We start from the raw sequence: 21,197 nt of genomic DNA on the forward strand, positions 1-21,197 counted from the left end.
GTGTGGAGGAAAAGCCCGCTATCATTTCCAATCAGCTGCTAGTTCTGCATGACTAATGCTGAAATGACATATATCATTGTCAGATAGGGCATGTTCGCACAGCTGTTTTTTTTTTTAAACACACATGCATAATAATGACAGCCTCTAACACACACACAGGCTTGTGCACACTAGCTCACTCTTATCTTGCTGGCTGACACCATTTTGCTCTCTAACAATCTTGCTAATTATAATTGTTAATTAATTCTCTGCCAGTGTCCTCATCAGGAGACTAATAACCTACATTTCCATTAATTAGACCTTCAACCCTTCGCTCCCTCTCTCAGTCTCTCCGTCCCACTCCAATCCACCCCTTCGTCCCCTGCCTGCCTGCATCTCTGCTCCAGCCTGCTGCTCTCTTCTCCCAAGATTGTCCGTGCACCACGTGCACACATGGAGTGTGATTAATTGTGGGTGGGTGGGTGTGTGGGCGTGGGTGTGTGTGTGTGTGTGTGTGCGTGTACTTGTATTACTCACATTGCAAGACACACAGTCACTTGATGAGGACTCAACTTCCATTTGGGGACAAAAAGCAGGTCCCCAAAAGGGAAACTGATGAGTTTTGGGGTGAAAGTGACAGTTTGAGATTTTTGGAAATGTGGTTATTTTCTTTCTTGCCAAGACGTAGATGGGAAGGTCCATGTCCTTCTCTGGTCTCTGTGGTAAATATGAAGCTGCAGCCAGCAGCTGGCTAGCTAAGCTTAGCATAAAGACTACAAACAAGGGGCTGTTTCCCCCTGTTTGCCTGGCTCTGTCCGAATGTAAAGTAAGAAAATCTGCCGACTGGCTCCCCCAAAAGTCCACTAATTAACACGTTATGGTAGTCCAAGTCTCTGCTGGTTGCCTGGCAACTGGTCCAGGGCTGGCCAAATATTCTGGCACATAACCCCCCTGAAAAACAGCAAATTGTTGTTTTTACACTTTGATTTTTGTACAGACCAAACAAACAAAATATAACGTGTTAATGTGTGAGCTTCAGAGCTGCATGTTGGCGTTTTTTTGTCACCTTCAGACAGAGTCAGGCTAGCTGTTTCCCTCCGTTTGCGGTCTTTGTGCTAAGCTAAGCTGATGGCTCCAGCCCCAGACACCAGCTGCAGACGTGAGGGTGGTATCAATTTTCTCATCTGACTCTCGGCAAGAATGCAGATAAGTGCAAGAAATGTCGAACTATTCCTTTATGGTTTGGTTTGTGTCCCGTGAATGAATGTAAGTCAATAGTGTCCTTCTAAGTGACAAAACACACTTATGTATGTGTGTGTGAGACAGAGAGAGTGTGTGTGAGCATGTGTGTGCATGTGCCCTTGATGGTATATGGGCAATCAATGGACAAACAGCCCCTCTCTCCTGGAAACTCCTCTTCCCATCAGGCTCAGCTGACCTGGTTTCAGTGCACAGTGGAGCAGTGTTATCATGCCACCACTTGCTCTGATCTCAGAGCAAACTGCAAAAGCGGTGAACGTACTGTTAACTGCACTGTTGCAGAAAAGATTAACACAGCTGTTTATTTCACAGGCCTGTTGATCCTTCAGTCATCTGGATCTGCTGCAGAACTCTGTGACTCTTAACTGTTCATCTCCAGTTTTAGCAGAGCTCCACGAGCCTTTTCTTGGACTCTCCACGTCTCAAGCTCTCTGCTCTTTTCTTCCAGACTGGATAACCTGCGTCTCCTCTCTCCTCTCCCTTCCCTCTCTCCGTCTGGCGCGAGAGGAAGTGAGGGACAGTTGGCGCTTGCTTGTCCATACTGTATTGGTGGTGGCAAAATGGCAGCTTCTGTATCATCCGTCCTCCTTCCTCTACCTCCCTCACCCTCTCCTGAGAGAAGTAACCCAGATTTCAAAATGAATCGCTGCCTAGTCCCCTCAATCTTTCTCCTCTCTCTCACTCTCTCTCTCTCTCTCTCTCTCTCTCTCTCTCTCTCTCTCTCACTCTCGCTCTCTCTCTACCTCTTCCTCTCTCTCTCCATCTCTCGTCCTCTTCTTAGTAAAAAGAGAATCAATCTTGGAAAGAGAATACCACCTCTCTATCTCGTCCTCCTCCTCACCCTGCCTCTGGGTTAACGGATACATACCACTTCACTCTTCTATCTTTGGTTCCTAGAAAGCTTGAATCTCTCAAAACGTCTGTTGCTTTCTCGCTTTGTTGTAATAGGTTTTTCTTTTTTTTTTTTTCTTTTTCTTTTTTGGGGGGCTGATTCTTTTCTACCACAGCACTGCTCCTCTTGGTTTTTCTGTCTTCTCGTCTTTCTCTCTTTTTTTTTTTTTTTTTTTTTTTTTTTTGAAGCGACCAGCTACAGGTGTGACACCTTAGCCTCTCTTTTGAAGTGAGCCAAACGAAGAGACGGGGGAGAGGAAGAGAAGAAAGCTGTCCTTAAGTTGAGCCTTTCCTCCAAAATCTCCACAAATTCAGGTATTGTGCCTGTATTATCTCCGGCGCATTCGCTTGCACACATTTTTAGATCCTATTTTTCTTCTTATTTTACTAATTCTTTTTAGCACTGTGCCATTTTCCCCACCATTCTCCTCTTTCACCCTTCTTGATTGATTTGCTGCTGCTTCTTTGCTGAGACACCATCATTTCATCACATTTTTTTTCAAACATCGAGTTTTGCTATGGGCTTATTTATTTATTCATTAAATCTCTGTTGGTGTTTCATTTATCATTTAGTAGCGCGCAACTCTTGCACCACAATCTCTCCAGCTAATATTTGCCATTTTGCACTTTTTCCAGCACATCTCATTCCCTATAGACATATACATATTATTCTGGTCCAAACTTTACTTCAGAAATGGGACTAATTGCTAATAAGGGCAGGCAGGAAGTCAAGAGAGGATACAGGCTCTAATATTGGAGCAGGTGGTGGGGGTGTTGTTGACATGGCAACAGGAGGTACAGTTGACATGACGACCAGGGGGTGGGGGGGGGGAGTAGTCATCACTGCCAAGAAGATAGATATAAGGGGTACAGAGAGAGGGAGATGTAGGTAGAATGGACGGGCCGTATGTGGGACACACAGTGAGTTGCACCAATCGTTTAGCGTCTGGAGTCTCTTAAGAGAGTTCTGTCTCCGTGTGTGAATTAACCTCCCTGTCTCCCCCTCCCTCTCTTTTCTCTCTCACTCTTGTACCTGCTGCTCTCCCTGTGCTCCCTCCATCTTCTTCATGCACTTCCGGTCCATTCATCCTTTCTCGATCTTTCTCTCCGCCACATCACTCCTTCACCGCTCCCCACCCTACATCCCATGTGCCATTAATACAACTCCTGTCTCAACCATGACCCATTACACTTTCCATCACTCCCCCCTCCCGTTCCTCCGTGTCCTCGCGTCCTACCTCTCCTATGTTCAAGGTCTTTCGCCTGTATAACTCTATACGCTCTGAGTCGTTACTGACTCTCATCATCCACTCCCCCCTCTCCCTCCCTCTCTGCTCTTCCTGCTGTGTCCTGCAGGCATCATGTCCACCCCGGTCTCCCCTTCCCCCTCCCTCTCTCCATTGACGCTGGCCTCCCCGACATCAGCAACCTCCCCCGGTGTCTCCCCTCTGCCCTCGCCCCTCTCCCCTCCACCCAGGGTGCCCGTGTTCCAGAGGAAGGGAGCGCTCAAACACAAGAGGATTGTCGAGGTGAAAGACCATCAGTTCACAGCCCGCTTCTTCAAGCAGCCCACCTTCTGCAGCCACTGCACCGACTTCATCTGGTAACACACACACACACACACACACACACACACACACACACACACGGCTGCTCATTTACACAGAAAGCAACCCAGCAGTTCATAAGCCGCCTCCTCAGGCATCCCACTACTCCATCTGACTCTGACTTCCTTTGCACTTTTTCTCTTTTCCACCGGATCCATCTGCTTGCTGGAGAAACAGCCTACACTGTGTAGCCACCACACTGACCTGATCTGATGACATAACCTCACCTCCACACTGCGGCCTACGCGATGCCGGAGTTACTTTAGGAACTTCATGAGCACACACACATGCAGACACACACAGAGAGATAAACAGATACACTTACACGCACAATTAGGGCACGGTTTTTTTCTTCAGTGTGAATGCTTGCACACAGAGTTAGACCAAACACACAACAAACACACACAGGCAGCAGCGTAGGAGGAATTATTCAGATCTTAAAGGGGAGCTCCAGCGATTTAGTATGTCACTTCCGTACGGCTGGGGGGCTCACAGGGGACAGATTAAAACAGGAAGGGTCAAAATTGTCTGACTTTTAGTCTGTAGTATGTGTTGAACTCCAAAATTGCTGTGCCCTGCAATTCCCATGATGCAGCTCAGCAGGGACTTTCATTAGGTCCCGCCATCCAGCCATCAGATGGGTTATTTTTCAGACTTTGGAAGCTCCTCCAGAGCCACAAAAGACATTATGGAACTATTCACAGGCTGAGTACTTGTAGTACTCCTCGTAATGAGTAAACAGAACTTCATGCGTAAAATCGGTGGAGTGTGCTTTAGTGCAAATACCACAACATTAAAAAAGGCTTCATCAGAAAGTATTAGCAAGTCCTGCATTCAAATGCGCTACAGATTCTCCTGCTCTAAGCAGTCAAATAAATGCGGGAAGGAGCAGCGCTGATTCTAAAATGCTGTCTGTTTTGCGGTGTTAGATTTTTAATGTAGAACACATCGTGTAAGTCGTATTTAATTGTTGTAGTTGCCCCAGGGAGCTCTAGATCTTCAGTAAGTATTTTATAAACTGCTGGAGTTTACGCTCATCGCTGTCCAGTGAAAACCACGAATCTCCAAATCTGAGGATTTAGAATTTTTCAGATAAACTGAAGGATTTTGTGTTCCTTTATGGGTTTAGAGAATTCTGCTTCCACTTGGTAACGATGGGACAAAAATGGAGAACAAGAAAGGCATCATTGTGGGCGGCGTTGTTGATGTTTTGGAGATACATGGTTTTCATAGGAGGGATGATCAGGGATATGTTTTATTTTTTTTATTAACAAAGTATTCACAGGTGACTGCAGTGTAAACAAAATAAAACAAGAAAAGAAGAAGAGATGGTGGAGCAAAGTATCAGTGCATTTTGTTAATGTCTGCCTCTGACACGCAGGCACACGGGAGCTCGTGTAAAAAACTGTGTCTTCCACGCAGACAACCATGCAGTGAGCGTGCTCCTTCCAGCGAAGCCACGGCAGCGTGCGTGAGCTGTTGTGTGTGTGTAAGCGGTTGTGTGGCTGTGTGGTTGTGTCTTTGGACATATGGTGGGGGTGTATGTCGGATGCAGGGCGGTGCATGTGCCAGCAGCCTCTGGGTAGCTTTCAGGACATTTCTCCAACTGGCTGCTGTCTTGGCAGCGGCAGCAGCACTTAGCTCAGGGTGAAAACTCTTTCCTTCACACAGGATGTCAACCTGGGTGTTGAAGCCTCTTGGGGGATTAGTAGATTAATTAATGACTAAGAAAAGATAGTCCTAATTTTGAAATGTAAATATCTTGTTTATTAAGTCAGGCTCTAAAAGGAAATGGGCTGTACCTTGTGTGGCTCCTTCAATTATCAGTGGAGTGAAACGAGCTCTTAAGTGACGCTGGTGTCTCAATTCAGTCTAGTGTGTGTTTGGAGTCACTAACTTGCTGATCTTGAGCGTCATATGTTAAAGATTAAAATCCCTGAATAAGACTGTATGATGGTTTGTCTCAAACAGGCACAAGGACAGATCCGATGGGCCTTTTCACAGCAGACATTTTGGCTTGTCATTGTAGGAAAAGCACAAGTGTTACAAATAACACCGAAGATGGCTCTGTTCTATTCAGCTGTCCCAGAAAGCTGTGACAGTGTGACCGTGAGCCAGCACTCACAACACCAGGACATGAAACTGAGGCAGCTAAATGGAATTCAGCCATCATTGATGTTCATTTTCATTAAAGGCAGAATGCGTGGGATATTATTTGGCAGTGTTCGGGACATTTCTCGGCGTAAACCCTTGGGCAGCGGGTGTGTAGCCCCCAGCAACTAACGGCGGGCAGGGTGTGAGGGCATAAACATGCAGCGACCAGGTGCCAGATCGTAAGCATCCATCCAGGAGGAAGCATGGAGCCGGGGAGGAGGGGCCAGCTTTGAATGCTGGGTTTACAAACTGCAACCGACAGATCCTACTCATTCTGCCTTTAACATAGAATCAATACTTTCATGTTTTGGAGTGTCATGGTCCATTTTATAGTGCTTTGCTTATGTTTTTTCATGGTGCCTTTTTATTTAATGGCATGTGTTACAAAGGTGTTTCCATGCATCATTAAATTTAAAATGCAGTGAATTCCCGGAGATATCCGGCCAGCGAGCAACACCGTCGATTCTCTCCAAATCCAAACCTGGCTCTCTAATGCTCTCTGCTGGTCGAAGAGCAGAACTGGCCTCGTGCGTTCAGAGCTCCAGACAGAGACTTCTGTTGAATGCTGATCAAGGATCAGATTACCCTCTGCAGCCCCATCTTTAATTATTACTCAGCCAGATGGTGAACTGATTTTAGATCAGTGATTATGGTCAGTTTCCTGTGAACCCCTGGGCCTCTCCAGTATGATTGTGGAGCAGCTTACGGCGGTGTCTTGTTCTTCTTGCCTTTCTAAACCTCCTAATCAAAACTTGATTCACAGCAGGCAGGCCGCTGAGTGGACTCTTTAGTCAATCAATGGCTTTAATTATTCAATTAAAGCTCTAAGGAGATGCTGGAAACCAGCCAACGCCGCAGTTCTGTAAACAGGAGAATAGTGTTTGTGTATGTGTGTGTGTGTGTGTGTGTTTGTGTGTGTGTGACAATAATTGACACTGCTCTACTTGACCTGGTCAGCAGCTTAGAAAGGAAACTTCAGACTTCACACATAATGACTTTGAAGTCGGTAGCCTGTAACACAGCCAGTGGTGAGAATTTGTTCTCAACGTGAGCCCCCACGTCTGTTGGTCTTAATTCAGGATGGAATAATGCAACAGCCCTATCTCTCTCTTGGCAGCATTATCTTTGCTCTTCTGGCTGAGAAACAGTCTCAGAAGCAAAATATTTCACCTTTAAGACGAGTAGAGAAGATTGTATTTGTGTCTTAATCCATGTGCCGTTTTTACTCAGGGGCATCGGCAAACAGGGATTCCAATGTCAAGGTAAAGATAAACTCAGTGTTATTGCTTTTTTCTGCAGTATTTAATCTTCTCAGATGATTTTGTCAGTGTGACCGAATCATTTTTGAGGATGTTTTTCTCTGTGTTTCCTCCAGTTTGCAGTTTTGTGGTCCACAAAAGATGTCACGAGTTTGTGACCTTCACTTGTCCTGGCTCTGTGACAGGCCCCAAACCAGATGTGAGCAGATGTGTCAGCGCTTTCACTTTTACCTCCCTCTTTCATTCTTGTTTTCCATTTCTGTCAAGGTTTGCCCCCGTCATCATCATCATATTTAGCCATCCGCTCATTGCCAGTAACGCGTGCATGACTCATCCGTCAATCCATACATCCTTCGCATCACACCGCCTCACATCCTCATCCGTGACGTCTGCACTCATGTCATGTCATCCTACAAGGCCTCAGAGATGCACTGAGTTGGAGATAGAGAGTGGGGGGAGATACAGGTGGAGGGTGGGAGGGACTGATAAGAGGGAGAATTAGAGGGGGGAGAGAGCAACAGACTGCTCAGTCTTCCTCTCTGTGGCATTTTGAGGATTTCAGGGAGATTTGTCTTTCCTTCACTTTTTTTTTTGGCCAGCCAAATAAACTGCCTCGGAAATAAGGTCAAGGGGAACGTGTGTGTGTGTGTGTGTGTGTGTCTATCTGTGTGTGTGTGTGTGTGTGTGAAAAAGGATGAGAGCGTGAAAGGAACACACATGGAGGGAAAGAGGAGGTGGTTTAAAATCGGGACTCACGGGGACGAGGGAGGGAAAACAGTTTGGGAGAGGTGGCGTGTGGAGAGTGGTGGCGCTGGGGTCTGATGAGCTGAGGAGAGATAAAAATGATTCATCCCTCTCTGCACAGTATACACACACACACACACACACACACACGCTCACACACAGCCTCGCCTGCATGCACTCTCATTTATATGTCTTCTCCCAGTGGAGAAATCTAATTGGCTTGTGCATGAATACCCCACTCAACATCTCTCCACTAATCATACTCTGCATGAATGTGTGTGAATGTATGTGTGTTCACAGTTTATTCCATGGTCACTATGTGTGTGTGTGTGTGTGTGTGTGTGTGTGTGTGTGTGTGTGTGTGTGTGTGTGTGTGTGTATGTGTGCATGTGTCTGCGCGCTAGACTTGATGCAGATTGTTTCTGTGAATTTCAGGACCTGAAGAGTCGACACACATTTAAGGTCCAAACTTACTCCAGTCCCACCTTCTGCGACCACTGCGGCTCGCTGCTGTACGGCCTCATACACCAGGGCATGAAATGTTCCAGTGAGTCTCAGCACATACAGCAGTGTGATGAATCTCTGCACTTGCATTAGTCATGTTGTGGGGATAAAAATCAGTTCACATTAATGGGACTCGCCTCCCAGCTGGGGAACAAAAGTTGCATGTTCCTGACAAAATTAGTTATACTTAAGAAATTGTCCAGTACGTAACTCCCTTAAAGCCACAAACTGTTGTTTTTACACTTCAGTTTTTGTGCACACTGAGGAAATGAGATGGAATGTGTTAATTAGTGAACCTAAGAGGTGAATTTTGTTGCCTTCAGACAGAGGCAGGATAGCTGTTTGAGCCTGTTTCCAGTCTTTATGCTAAGCTAAGTTAACCAGCTGCTGGTTGGAGGCTTACAGTATACTCACAGGTAAAACAGTTGAATTAATCGTCTTATCTTGCTTATTTTTATTACAATAGAATGAGCCCTTTACATCAAGAGAGGGAATGGGTCCTCTTCCAGGTTGACCGCCACGTTGCACCACCATGTTTCTACAGTAGCTCAGAATGGACAAACCAAACACTGGCCCTAAACAGCCTTTAGCAAGCAGCAACCTCTGGCGCTGACAACTTTAAAGCAAAAATAAACATGTACAGTCTGGAACACTAATTTGCCCATTTCCCTCATTGAAATTACATCAAGACTTGTAATTATGCATAATTATAGGCATGGCCGCTTTGAGGGGCTGCTAGCTGCTAAGTTTCAGCAACCAGTCATCGTTAGGCCCACCTCAGCTCCGCCCACTCTTCACCTCTTGGCCTATTTTTGGATTAGCCAGGAGTTTGGTGGAGTCACAACTCCTCTGATACCTATAGGTCCATGTTTTATACAGTCTATGGTTATTAAGAGCCAGCTTAGAGGAGGGTGAGGCAGCGGTATTCAGTTGGTTGCAATCTGCAACCGCACCACTAGATGGCCCCAAATCCTACACATTGGACCTTTAAAGTTTAGGTTTGGTCCTGGGCGTGCAATTTTTTAAAAACTTTTAAAAAATCTTTTGTGATCTTATTACTTTTTTTTGGCATTTAAGCATGTGTTCATTCTTATGAATGCATGTCTTTGTACTGTGAGGTTGCGACATGAACGTCCACCGACGGTGTGAGACCAGTGTTCCCAGTCTCTGTGGCCAAGACCATACAGAGAAGAGAGGGAGGATCCACCTGACTATCAGAGGAGAGTCAGAGGATGTATTTGTCACAGGTGAGAGGACCTGCTGGATCATAGGAAGTGTGGCTTTAAAACAAGAAGTAGGATTTCACTTGTAATGAAGTGTTTCTCTCTTTGTGCTTTCTATAATGCTCCTTTTTCTCCAGTGCGGGAGGCTCGTAACCTGATGCCCATGGATCCAAACGGCCTGTCAGACCCTTATGTTAAGCTGAAATTGATTCCAGACCCCAAGAGCCACAGCAAACAGAAGACCAAGACCATCCGCTCAACACTCAATCCCGTCTGGAATGAGAGTTTCACCTTGTGAGTCCTCAAGAAGTTTAATCCAAGGTTGAAAAATTTAAATGAGTTTGGGACAAGATGTGCTTTAGATAAAATAAAATATCCCAGAAATTGGAATTACAGAGTCATAAAAATGACTCTGAAAGACAGAGAACAGAGGATAGAATAAGAGGTTGATGGTCCTTGAATATATGCAGCAGCGCTCACCTTTTACTGCCTCTATGTGTGCATATATTCTGATGATTTCTGAAAATGAGGAGAACTGAGCTGTTAGGAAATTGCCTCAGGAACCTGGAAAATGTCATGAAATTGAAAAAACAAGAAAAACAACCGTTTCCCTCTGTGACTTTGTGCATCGTTGTGTTGCTTGCACAGTGAGCTAACTCTCCCCAGTGACTCGGAGTTTTTGTATTTGTCTCTCCAGCTCAGTGCGCGGTCACCAGTGGGACAGGCGACTGTCTGTGGAGGTGTGGGACTGGGACCGCACGTCCAGGAACGACTTCATGGGAGCGCTGTCATTCGGAGTGAGCGAGATCTTCAGGCGTCCCATCAGCGGCTGGTTCAAACTGCTGGCTCAAGACGAGGGAGAGTACTACAACATCCCTGTGCCAGACCCGGACCTGCAGGTAGGAAATTTGCTCCAGCACGGACCAAAAAAAAAAAAAATCCATCAGTTGGTCCTCATGGTGAACAAAAAGCAAGCGTGGAGATATTTATACCTGTTTTCACCCAAGTGGAGCCCTTTATGTTTTTTTTTTACCATGCTAATGACCATTTATCCTGTGGCCTTGGCGTAGCCTTTATCAGCTTATAATTACCTACACCTAATAAACAACAGCTGCCACTGCTCACACTGGGTCAGGAGCTTGAACTGTCTCTCGCCTTACAATTCTATCTGAGGAGAAAAACCACAGAAGATTTATGCCTGGTGTTGTAGCTAAATAATTAGATAATAAATTACATAGAGTCCCCTCCCTTCCCTGTTACACTCTCTCTCCACCAGAGTGCAGGATTGTTCTGCCTGACTGTAATACAAAACTAGGGGTAGGAAGTTTGGTTTATCTGGTGTTCAGGTTTTGTGTGTCAGTGTGTGTGCTGGACTGCATCCAGCCATTCATCTCTCAATCCTCCCACTACGATTCTCCAGGAGCCTCAGCCAGACGTCACAACAGCCTCTCTGCCTCAAGGGATGCCCGTCCCGCTGTCTGAAGGGTTCCCTGGTGCCCTGTCCCCGACCCCTGTGCCATCCTGTCCTCCCATCCACACCCCTGGCCCTGCCAAAGTCAAAGTGGGCATCCACGACTTCAACTTCCTCATGGTGCTGGGCAAAGGCAGCTTTGGCAAGGTAAACACAGCAGCTACCGAGACCAAATGTCACCTCTTTACACACAATCAGCACCTCTGATCCAACAGCTGTAAGTGATATCAAAGAGGCCATTCATTCTTAAAACAACAAAGATTATTCCTGGCTTTCAATTGTCTCTTCTACTGATGGAGTTGACCTTCAAGTGGCATTTCATACAGCAGCACCTGGCCAGAGCAAGGGAGAATTTCTATGGGTAAAAAATCCTCTTTTTTTTTTTTTACTAACATGCTCATTGTCTCTGCTACCACTGTCAAATGACTCATTTAACCCTTAGCTTCTTCTTCACTATTGTCAGCAGTCGTGAGCTCCGGCTGGCTGGCTTCCTACATGCCACACAGGCAGACGATCCTCCTGGAGGTGTTCATTTCAAGGGAGCCTCTGCTCTCCATTTTCTCTTTAATTCCCCAGTAGATGAGGCATAATGAAGAGAACAGAGTTTTGAGTCCTTCTTCCTCCTCTGAAATCCCCCTGTGCTGTTTCATAACTGTCAGAGGAGAGTCTACAGAGGACAGGAGAAATAGACTCGACTTACGTAAGATGTGAGAAAAAAAAAAAAAAAAAAAAAAACACGACCCAAGGAAGGAGAGACAGACCCCGGGGCTGCTGAGTGAGGGGAAGTGAGAAGGAGACAGACGAGGATGGAGAGAGAGAGAGGGAAGGATTATTGTGCCGCGGAAAGTGATAAAATGACCGAGAGGAAATGTATAACAAGAGGCGAAAAAGCGGAAAAACTACTGTGCATGTGACTGCGTTAGAAAGATCTGTAATATTCTGAGGGGTGATGAGTCCCATTTTTATGAGTTTGTTTGAGACCAGGGGGAAGAGCGGGAGACATGATCACAGAGGACGGCAGGATTTCTCTCAGTGACTGGCAGTTCATCAATAGCACACACACACACAAACACACACACACACAAACAGCTTCCTTCACAAACAGCAGCTTTGTGTAGTCACATTGATTTCTGAAAAATGAAACCGTGTAATTTTCTGTACTATTCACTGCTATTTGAAAGTAAAATGAGCTCCTTCAGTGACCATTACAGCACAGCGCTGCAGCTCGGCCACACACTTTTAAACAGTGTTGTTGTCAGCACTTTCCGCTGCTCTTGACCATATCTTTCCCGTGAACCACGGTGAAAACCTGGGTCACGCAGCTCTCATTGGAGAAAATTACTGCATCATTAGAGCAAGCCGCTAGCAGCCAATTTCACAGGAGTGCGAAAATAGCCGCTGAATGCGTTTTTAATGTCTGATAAAAACACGAGAGCCGCTTCGCTTTTTCATTTATGACATTAACGTGTCTTGAAATCTGCAGGCGTTAGAGCAGCTTTAATTAAACATTGCTTCAGTTATTTCACCATGTCGGCATAAATGTGCAGAGTGCTGAACTTTCCTCAGCATCTGTCCATATATTGTGATAACTTTCCTTTTTTTCTCTCCTGGACTGTTTTACTTTCTTTCACCTAAATGCAGTTTTCATTGCAGGGCACTCGGTGTTTCATTTTCATGCACAAAAATCAGCAAAACATTGCAAATGTGCCTCAAAAGCACATCATGTTATTAAAAGAACTAGTTTTCTCCCAACTAGAGCACCATGTCACTCATAACACAATGACCTAAAAAATGTTCAGTACTGGCAGCGTTACAGTACATGTATAATTCTATCTACAGTTGGAAATGAGGCTTGAAGCAATGGAAAGAAGAGAGCGCCGTTCTGTTAGTTGCGAGGAATTTTTAAAAAGTGGATTTTTGGAATTTAAAAATGCTTTTTTACTAGCTGTATTTGTCATCTTCAGTTCTTCATGCCAGACAGTAGGTGTATTGTTGTCTGCAAATAAACATTGTGTTTATTTGTGGACTTCATGCAGACGTGCAGCAGCTCCTTTAAGATCCTTGGGACTTTCTTGTTGTCGCATTAACGTTCCCTCCTCTCTCTGTTGTGTCTGCACAGGTGCTGCTGGCGGAGGAGCGAGGCAGCGAGCGCCTGTTCGCCGTGAAGGTGTTGAAGAAAGACGTTCTCTTCCAGGACGAGGACACGGAGAGCGCCCTGGTGGAGAGGAGGGTTCTGGCGCTTTCCTCTCGCCCTCACTTCCTCACATCTCTCTACTGCGCCTTCCAGACTGAGGTGTGTGCAGGTGGTGTACTGCGTCCTAAATGAACCACGTAACTTTCATTAAATTGTCCATAAACCCGCGTGACATTTTGGCTACATTTTCCTCCCGGGAGCTGTTTCAGTCCAGGTCGGCTGAGAATTTTGATTAATAAATTAAATAATTAGATTGCTCTCTTTAACAAGGTCCTTGGTCCTGGAGGAGAGGTTTTAACAGATTGCTTTTTAATTTGGACAAGAGGTGATTATGTATGGAGAGTGTGTATATGTGTGTGTGTGTGTGTGTGTGTGTGTCTCCGTGTGTTGTTTCCGCAGGACCGTCTGTATTATGTGATGGAGTACGTCAACGGAGGAGACCTGATGTTTCACATTCAGATAGTTGGAAAGTTCAAAGAGCCTCATGCAGCGTACGTCGTCAAAAAGCTCCTTTCTTTTACCTTTAATCTCAGATCTCATCTCCAGCCTCTCATTTCCTGCCTTTCTTTTATTCTCTGTTCCTTTACATACACGCTCATCTCTTAGCTTTGTTCATTACACCTGGTGACTCATAAAAAGTCATCAACTCAAGCACCAGCCCTCTTCTCTTTCCTCCATCTTTCTCCTCCCACTAATCTCATCTTTTCATCTACATTTTCCCTCCCCTCTGGCTCTTCATCTAATCAATAATCTTTGATCAATCATCTAAAACTAATCCGTATCCTGTTGCTCATTTCCAGCTCTCTTTCTTCATCTTCCTGCCTTTCATCTGTTTGGTTACCCTCCCTTTCATCACCCTCTCGAGCTTCATTCCCTCACTCCTCGCTGAAAACCTTGGGCCAATTTTCTAAAAGATAAAGCAACCAGTAGTGAGCCTCCTCTCTCCCTCCAGGTTTTATGCAGCAGAGATAGCGGCCGGCCTCTTCTTCCTCCACAGCAAAGGCATCATCTACAGGTAGAGAAGTGGGCTGCTCGTCTAACATGGCCTGGTTTGGCGTTGTCACTGCTCTGCAGTGCAGCACACAGACGTGACACAGATTTATCATGTCTTTTGTAGCTAATGACTGTTGTAAAGATGTTATCTATCAAAATGATTCATACCTGTGTGATCAATCTCCTCCTTTCTCAGGGATCTAAAGCTGGATAATGTGCTGCTTGACAGCGAGGGCCACATAAAGATAGCTGACTTCGGGATGTGCAGGGAGGGCATGTTCACGGGCGACACGACACGCACCTTCTGCGGCACCCCTGACTACATCGCCCCTGAGGTACGCCGACCCCTGCTCTCACTTCATGGTCCAGACTAACTCCTGAACTTCGCTCATTTGTTCCTCAGATCCCTCATTTCCCCTCATCTCACCCCTGTCTTCCCCTCTCCGTTTGCTTGACCTGTTTTGCAGCGCTGTGAGACCGCGAGTTGCTTCGCTGCAGCTGCTCTCATCTTCGCCGTCCTCTCTGACCTTGTCAGCATTTTTGAATAATTAACTTCACATAATTCAATTAGCGGTGGTGTGTGCTTATGCAACGTAGAAATGGCGATTGTCCTTCAGAAACCTTGCACTACCAGTTTTGCCTGTCTGTTGTGATTGACAAGTGCAACTTAAGGTGATTAAGTCCCCTGAGAGTAACACAAACTAGTGCAAACTAGCTGCAGAATCTCAAATGGATTTCATCGATGATGATGCACATTTCAGCCCAAAAAGAGCTGAGTTGGTTTTTGCTTGACTCCCTTTTGAAATGCAAAATATCTAGAAATAAATATACAACTGCATGCTGTGTAATGTTTACCTTACAAATTGTTTAAAATGTGTATGTGAGCGTTTCAGTCTGAAGTCATCAGAAACAAATTAAACTCAGAGAAAGAGTGGAGGTGATATGCAGCTTGTTTGGTTTGTGGACGTGTGGCAGGCAGACGGGGAGAGAATGAGAAGATGTGACTGTTGTGCACATCTTTGATATTGTAAACCTTGCCATGGAACCCCTGGGTATCGACTCTCTTATGTAAACACCCATTGATTCTCCCGCATCTGCCATTTTGGAAGAGATACAATATATTTCCCCAGGGGCTGGGAATTGTTCCCTCGTGCCCCCGACACACACACACACACACACACACACACACACACACACACACACACAAACAAACTCTGGGGAGACAAACAAACCCGTAAGTCCAAAGTCATGTGCTGATTATTTCTGAGCTCATTCATACATTTACCCTTCCTAATGCCGTGCGTTGCCTTTTCGTCCCTCCCTCTGCTTTTCATGCCGGCTGTCTCCGATAGCCACATATCATCCAAGAGAGCAGCCAACAGCCACAACTGCACTTTCTCCCCCTCTCCCTTCTTCTTCTTCTTTCTGCTTCTTCACTCTGCACTGCCATTCTTCTGCTTTATCTCCTCTCCTTTTCTCTCCATCCTTTTCAGATTGTGGCATATCAGCCCTACGATAAAGCGGTGGACTGGTGGTCTTATGGCGTACTGATGTATGAAATGCTGGCAGGACAGGTAACACTCAGCTTAGTCCTAACAATACTCCCATGCGCACAGACACTTAAGCCTCCAGTACTTGTTCTTTGTAATCACTTCAAAAGACTTTCAAAGGAACTTTAATTTCAATACATTTGCTTTCAATTTGCTCACGGGCCTCATGGTCCCTCTTTTTTTCTTCTCCTCTCTTCTATCTTTCTCTTGCAGCCACCATTTGATGGTATTGACGAGGAGGAGCTGTTTCAGTCCATCATGGAGCAGTGTGTCTCATACCCGAAAAGTCTCTCCCGTGAAGCTGTCGCTATCTGCAAGGGAGTAAGCCACCTTTCATTTTCCTCTGCCTCGCGTAACATTTGGCACACAGACAATTAAGATAATTGTAAATCGGAAAAATTAAAGGAAATTACAGCGTATTACATTTCTGAAACATAATATTCATATATAATATTCAAAAATACAGCACAGCCCATCCATATTAATTGTTGCTACTCTAAAGGGACTCAACTCCCATTTCAGGGCAAAAAACTGGTCCCTGGAATGGAAACCATTGAGTTTTAGGGTTAAAGAGATGGTTTGACGTTTTAGGAAATGCGTTTATTTGCTTTCTTGCTGAAATTTGTATGAGGATATTGATACCACTCGCACATCTGTCTGTCGAATATGATGCTAGAGCCAGCAGCCATTGGCTAAGCTTAGCATAAAGACTGGAAACAGGGGAAACAACGAGCACGGCTCTGTCTGAAACTAACCAAATCCTCCTTCCAGCACCTCTAAAGCTCACTATTTAACAAGTTATATCTCATTACTACTACTACTTCTTGACCAGGCGCACTGAGTTGACATCTTATTGCCAAGTCATACGTGTAATGGCGTATACATAAACCTCCTTAAAACCACAAATAGTCATTCTTACACTTTGGTTTTTGTAGGAATAAACAAACGAGATGGAACATGGTGATTAGTGAGCTTTATTCAGTTTTTTGTTATCACTGGACAGAGCTAGGCTAGCTGTTTCCCCGTTAGCGGCTTTATGCTAAGCTGAGCTAACAGGCTGCTGGCTGTAGCGTCATAGCTCAAGCATAAGAGTGGTGTTGAGCTTTTCATCTAACTCTCAGAAAAGAGAGAATAAGTGTGGGCCCTCTTTCCGAATATGTTGAACTATTCCTTTAAAATTCACACACACTCAGTATAGATGCGTATGTCGGTTGTGGAAAAGAAAATGAATTACATGATGTTGCTTTGAATAATACTTGGAAATACAGCAAAGCTTACCATGCACATTGCTGACAAGTGTAACAAAAGCAGAACATGAGCAGAAATCATTCAACAGTATCCAGAATATTTATCTTTTCTTTTTTTGTACCTTTCCCCCTCCTCTTCCTCACTCTTGCTCCAGCTCCTGACGAAGCACCCGGCCAAGCGTCTGGGTGCAGGAGAGGAAGGAGAGAGAGAGATCAGGGAACATCCGTTCTTCCGCTGGATTGACTGGGACCGTCTGGAGAGACTGGAGATCCAGCCGCCCTTCAAGCCCAGAACTGTCAGTTGAACAGATGGACTTCAGACTCTACAGACTTGTTTTCTTTCTGTCCGCCTTTCTTTCATCTTTCTTTCTTCCTTGCCACTCTCCTCTCTACTCCCCCTCTCTTCCATTCTCCGTCTCTCTGTCTCTCCGAGGACACTTTCAGGGAATTGAAGCTGTCACTTTCTTCCATCTGTCTCCACTCTCCCAAGCTCCCACGCTCTCCCTCATTTCCCTGCATGCTTCCTCTCTCAGCTGTCCACATTGTGTTGGCCATTTCATCCCCTCTTCCTTCTCTCTGTTCAAATGGCCCTGTCCTTCCCTCCCTCTTCCTCCATTCCCCTCTCTTTTCTCTCTTTCATCACCTCGGCTGGTTCCTAGAGACGAGCTTTGAGCGCTCAGGAACAGACAGTCCGGTCATAATAGACGGGGACCCTCTGACCTTGGGGTCTTGCCTGCTCCTCCCATATGCAAATATATGTCATCATTAGCCTTCCACATGCTAGTTTGTGGCCCCACTGGCTAATGGTGAGGTGTGCCTTGAGTATGCTCAGGGGTTAGAGGCCAGGCCCATTAGCCAAATGAGATTCATATCATCCAGCAGAACGGCTGTCGTATGCAGGAGCAGGAAAGGAGACGTGAGCAGCTTTCTTCCAACAGTAGGTGTGGTAGAGAGCTCCGTAGAGAGAAAAGGAGGGTGTGGGTGAGAAAAAGAGGTACGGAGGTGGTGTGTTTTTATAATCTGTCTTTTCTTAGGTTGTGTCTTTTTTCAGGAGAACAATGATGGTCTGTATGCAATCAGTATTAGCCACAAATGTTTGAGGATATGCGCATTTAATCTCCTCTTCTCCTTCACCAGGGTGGGAAAAAAGGCGAAAACTTCGACAAGTTCTTCACGGCAGCTCCGTCAGCGCTCACCCCCTCTGACCCGGATATACTAGCAGCTATAAACCAGGAAGACTTCCAGGGCTTCTCCTTCCTAAACCCAGACTTTGCCCCCTCGCCTCTCACCGCTGTTTGAAAATGGCTCCCAGACCTGCTCCAACAAGCCCTCCGAGTGTTTCCGAACTACCCTCTTACCCACCTTAATAGTAGTTTTATAACAGAATTTGAACATGAGAGCTAGCAGTATGAAAGACGCCTCTCATAACCAAATTCTAACGTTTACATGAAAATGCCAAGACACCTTTCTATTCATGCACTCTCTTTGATGTATTTTACCTTGATAGTCACAGAATATGTTGCAGCAATGCAAACAAAGCCAGTGTTCTACTGTAGATGTCCATCTTAGGGTTTTTTGTAGGACATCCCGTAACTTGATATAAGAATGCTGTAGTGTGAACCTGATAAATGAATCTCTTTGCATGCAATGTTTTTAGAATGAATTGCTTTGACACTCTAGTTTTCTATAGCGTAGACTACCCAAGAAAATATACCTGTATAACGTTACGACCACTTTATTCAAACCTTCTTTCCATCACTTTGATTAGAATCGTCTTGTGTTGTGAGAAGAAAACATTTTTAAGTCAGGTTTTTCCTCACACAGCTATACAGGCCACACACTAGGCAAAACAAGTCACTTTTAATCATTTTGCAGCTCATACACACAGATGAAAATGTTCCTTAGCGGGTTTCATCCAGAGCGTACAGTAACTCTGCTTCAGAAGCACTATAACGTGTCTCTCTCGGTGTCTATCTCACTCTCTTTGTGTGTGCGAGTGTTTGCCTGAGCGAGTGGAGAGAGCTCGGTCGGGTTCCTCTGGCCCGGCCCAACCTCTCCGTTTAACGTCACACCAGTGACCTCAGATGACCCACTGAGATGCTGAAACAACGCAGTGGGCACAGTTAATGTGACAGTTAATGCAGGCTACAGTGCCCACCCTCCCCCCCACCTCCTCCCCCCATGACCACTCTGCCTGACTGTATTATCACTGATAGGAAGGCCTCACATTACTGCCACTGTTTGGGCTGCAGCATTTTTCTATTCATGTTTCCTCTTTTCTTATATTCTTGAGCAAGCGGTGGAATTAGGCCTGTCCACGTGGCAACATACAGCATCTCTGCTCCTTAATGACGTCCTGCAGCCGCACTGAAATGTGTGTTTGCAGTCTTAGAAAATATGCCTCTTAATGATGTTTTGGTTTTTCCAGCTGAAACAAGAAGCTTGTACAGGTGCTTTATTATTTTTGTGGCGTATGCCATAAAGCTTTTTGCTGTGTAATGACGTACCCACAGCATTGATTAGGTGTAATTAAAAGTGAGGCTCACTGGGACTGTTCAATACATGGAAAAATATTAGCAGCGCTGTCATTAAACATTATCTGAGGAGAGCAGGTGGTTGCAAACGCTCACTTTAATAATCCCATTTCAGTGCCCTTATCTCACAAGACAGCTGGTCATTTCACAGAGAAATCTGGTGAATTTCCGTTGAAGTATCTTTATGATTTTCTCTTTACGACAATTGCAACCATTTCTCATCCACAGGAGCAAAATCGGACAGATTTGCTTTGTGTGTGTCCCTTTGATAGTGGCCAAATGTGAAAGGTCAGAGCGGTTAAACTGGTTACAGCTCAGTGGAGGTCAAATGTCACAACACACGGTACTTCAATACGATAGATAATACAATCAATAATAGATAATACAATAGATGGTTTATGTATCTGTTAGTTGAGTTAAATTGTGTTTTTATGTGCTGGAAAAAGAACATGGAAATAAACTTAGTGAAAAAAAAACATGAAACAAGAACAGCAAAGTGTTTTTCTGTTGATTTTGTGTGAAGCTGCTGAGAAACAAACACGCACAGCCTCTCGCTTTGTCCTCCCAACACGCCTCTCTGTCACGCTCACTCCTTCTCGCTCTCTTTCACACATACTCATGCTCAAAAGTGCAATCTCAAGCATGTGCACACACATACACCCTTACACACACACACAGAAAGAAGATGCTGACCCCTCTATTTACTGAGGTACTGTAGTTGTCGAACCAGCAAAACCACCTCTCGGGCATCTCACTTTCACTCTGTCCTCCTCCTCCTCCTCCTCCTCCTCTTCTGAGGCAGCCTCACTCCCTCTCTTCCTCCTCCTCCTCCCCCCTTCAGCCCCGCCCTCCCCCACTCCAGCATCATGATGGGACTAATATCCCCATAGAGATCTCAGTTATAACAAGTTGACCTTCACATTAAAATCTCATCAACTTCCCATCTCCCTCTCTGCCTCCCTGTCTTCCTCTCTATCTGCCCTTCATCTCTCTTCGTCTCTGTTTTCTGTCAGTGCTGCTCTGTAAATGCTTTACTGCATTGTTTTATGTCATTCTCCATAAATCATAGTGTCAGATTTTACTGTTGTTGCTATTATCTCTCTGATATACCACCCACTGTTGTCTGTTGATACGAGTATCATGTTTTGTCTAGTGCTGGCCTCTGCATCAATATTATGATCCGTTTTACGTTTATACTGATGGTGCTCAGGCAGTCAAAGTGTGACAGGGATGTGATGGAGGGCAAACACATCGAAGATACAGATACAGATACAGATTTTAGCTGATAAACATATTTATTTTCAGAACATTGCATCCTAGTTTTGAAAATAAAACATGACCTGATGAAAAAAAAATGACCTGATGAAAAAAAAAAGCATAAACAAATCATGTCAAGAAATGCAAATTTTCTGTTTGATATTGATTCCTGTGATGATAAAATGATCTTTTATACTCGCAGATGAGACTCTTCATAGTTTGTAGTGTGTTTCTGACCAACAACACAGTCGTGAGGAGTGCCACATTTCACACTTAAATAGGCCATTTTAAAGAAAATAAAACATATGACGCCACCTTTCTAAAAAGATA

General features: G+C 45.0%; 1 protein-coding gene across 2 annotated transcripts; it reads left to right on the forward strand.

The window, feature by feature from the left end:
* The first annotated feature begins 2,018 nt into the window (after positions 1-2,018).
* prkcg (protein kinase C, gamma) lies at positions 2,019-20,077 on the forward strand. 2 transcript variants are annotated; one of them, XM_076736837.1, is made up of 17 exons: positions 2,019-2,445; positions 3,487-3,733; positions 7,122-7,153; positions 7,267-7,349; positions 8,330-8,441; positions 9,517-9,645; positions 9,759-9,915; positions 10,319-10,520; positions 11,042-11,239; positions 13,212-13,385; positions 13,686-13,777; positions 14,239-14,301; positions 14,476-14,614; positions 15,773-15,853; positions 16,043-16,150; positions 17,232-17,372; positions 18,214-20,077. In XM_076736837.1, exons 2-17 carry the CDS (start codon positions 3,492-3,494, stop codon positions 18,373-18,375), a joined length of 2,115 nt encoding a protein of 704 aa, XP_076592952.1. In that variant the 5' UTR covers positions 2,019-2,445; positions 3,487-3,491; the 3' UTR covers positions 18,376-20,077. The 2 variants fall into 2 exon arrangements, with proteins under 2 accessions (XP_076592952.1, XP_076592953.1); XM_076736838.1 differs by having other exon boundaries at positions 2,320-2,445; positions 3,385-3,733.
* Positions 20,078-21,197: the final 1,120 nt, after the last annotated feature.

Source organism: Chaetodon auriga, chromosome 8, assembly GCF_051107435.1.
Source record: "Chaetodon auriga isolate fChaAug3 chromosome 8, fChaAug3.hap1, whole genome shotgun sequence".
Lineage (NCBI taxonomy): Eukaryota > Metazoa > Chordata > Actinopteri > Chaetodontiformes > Chaetodontidae > Chaetodon > Chaetodon auriga.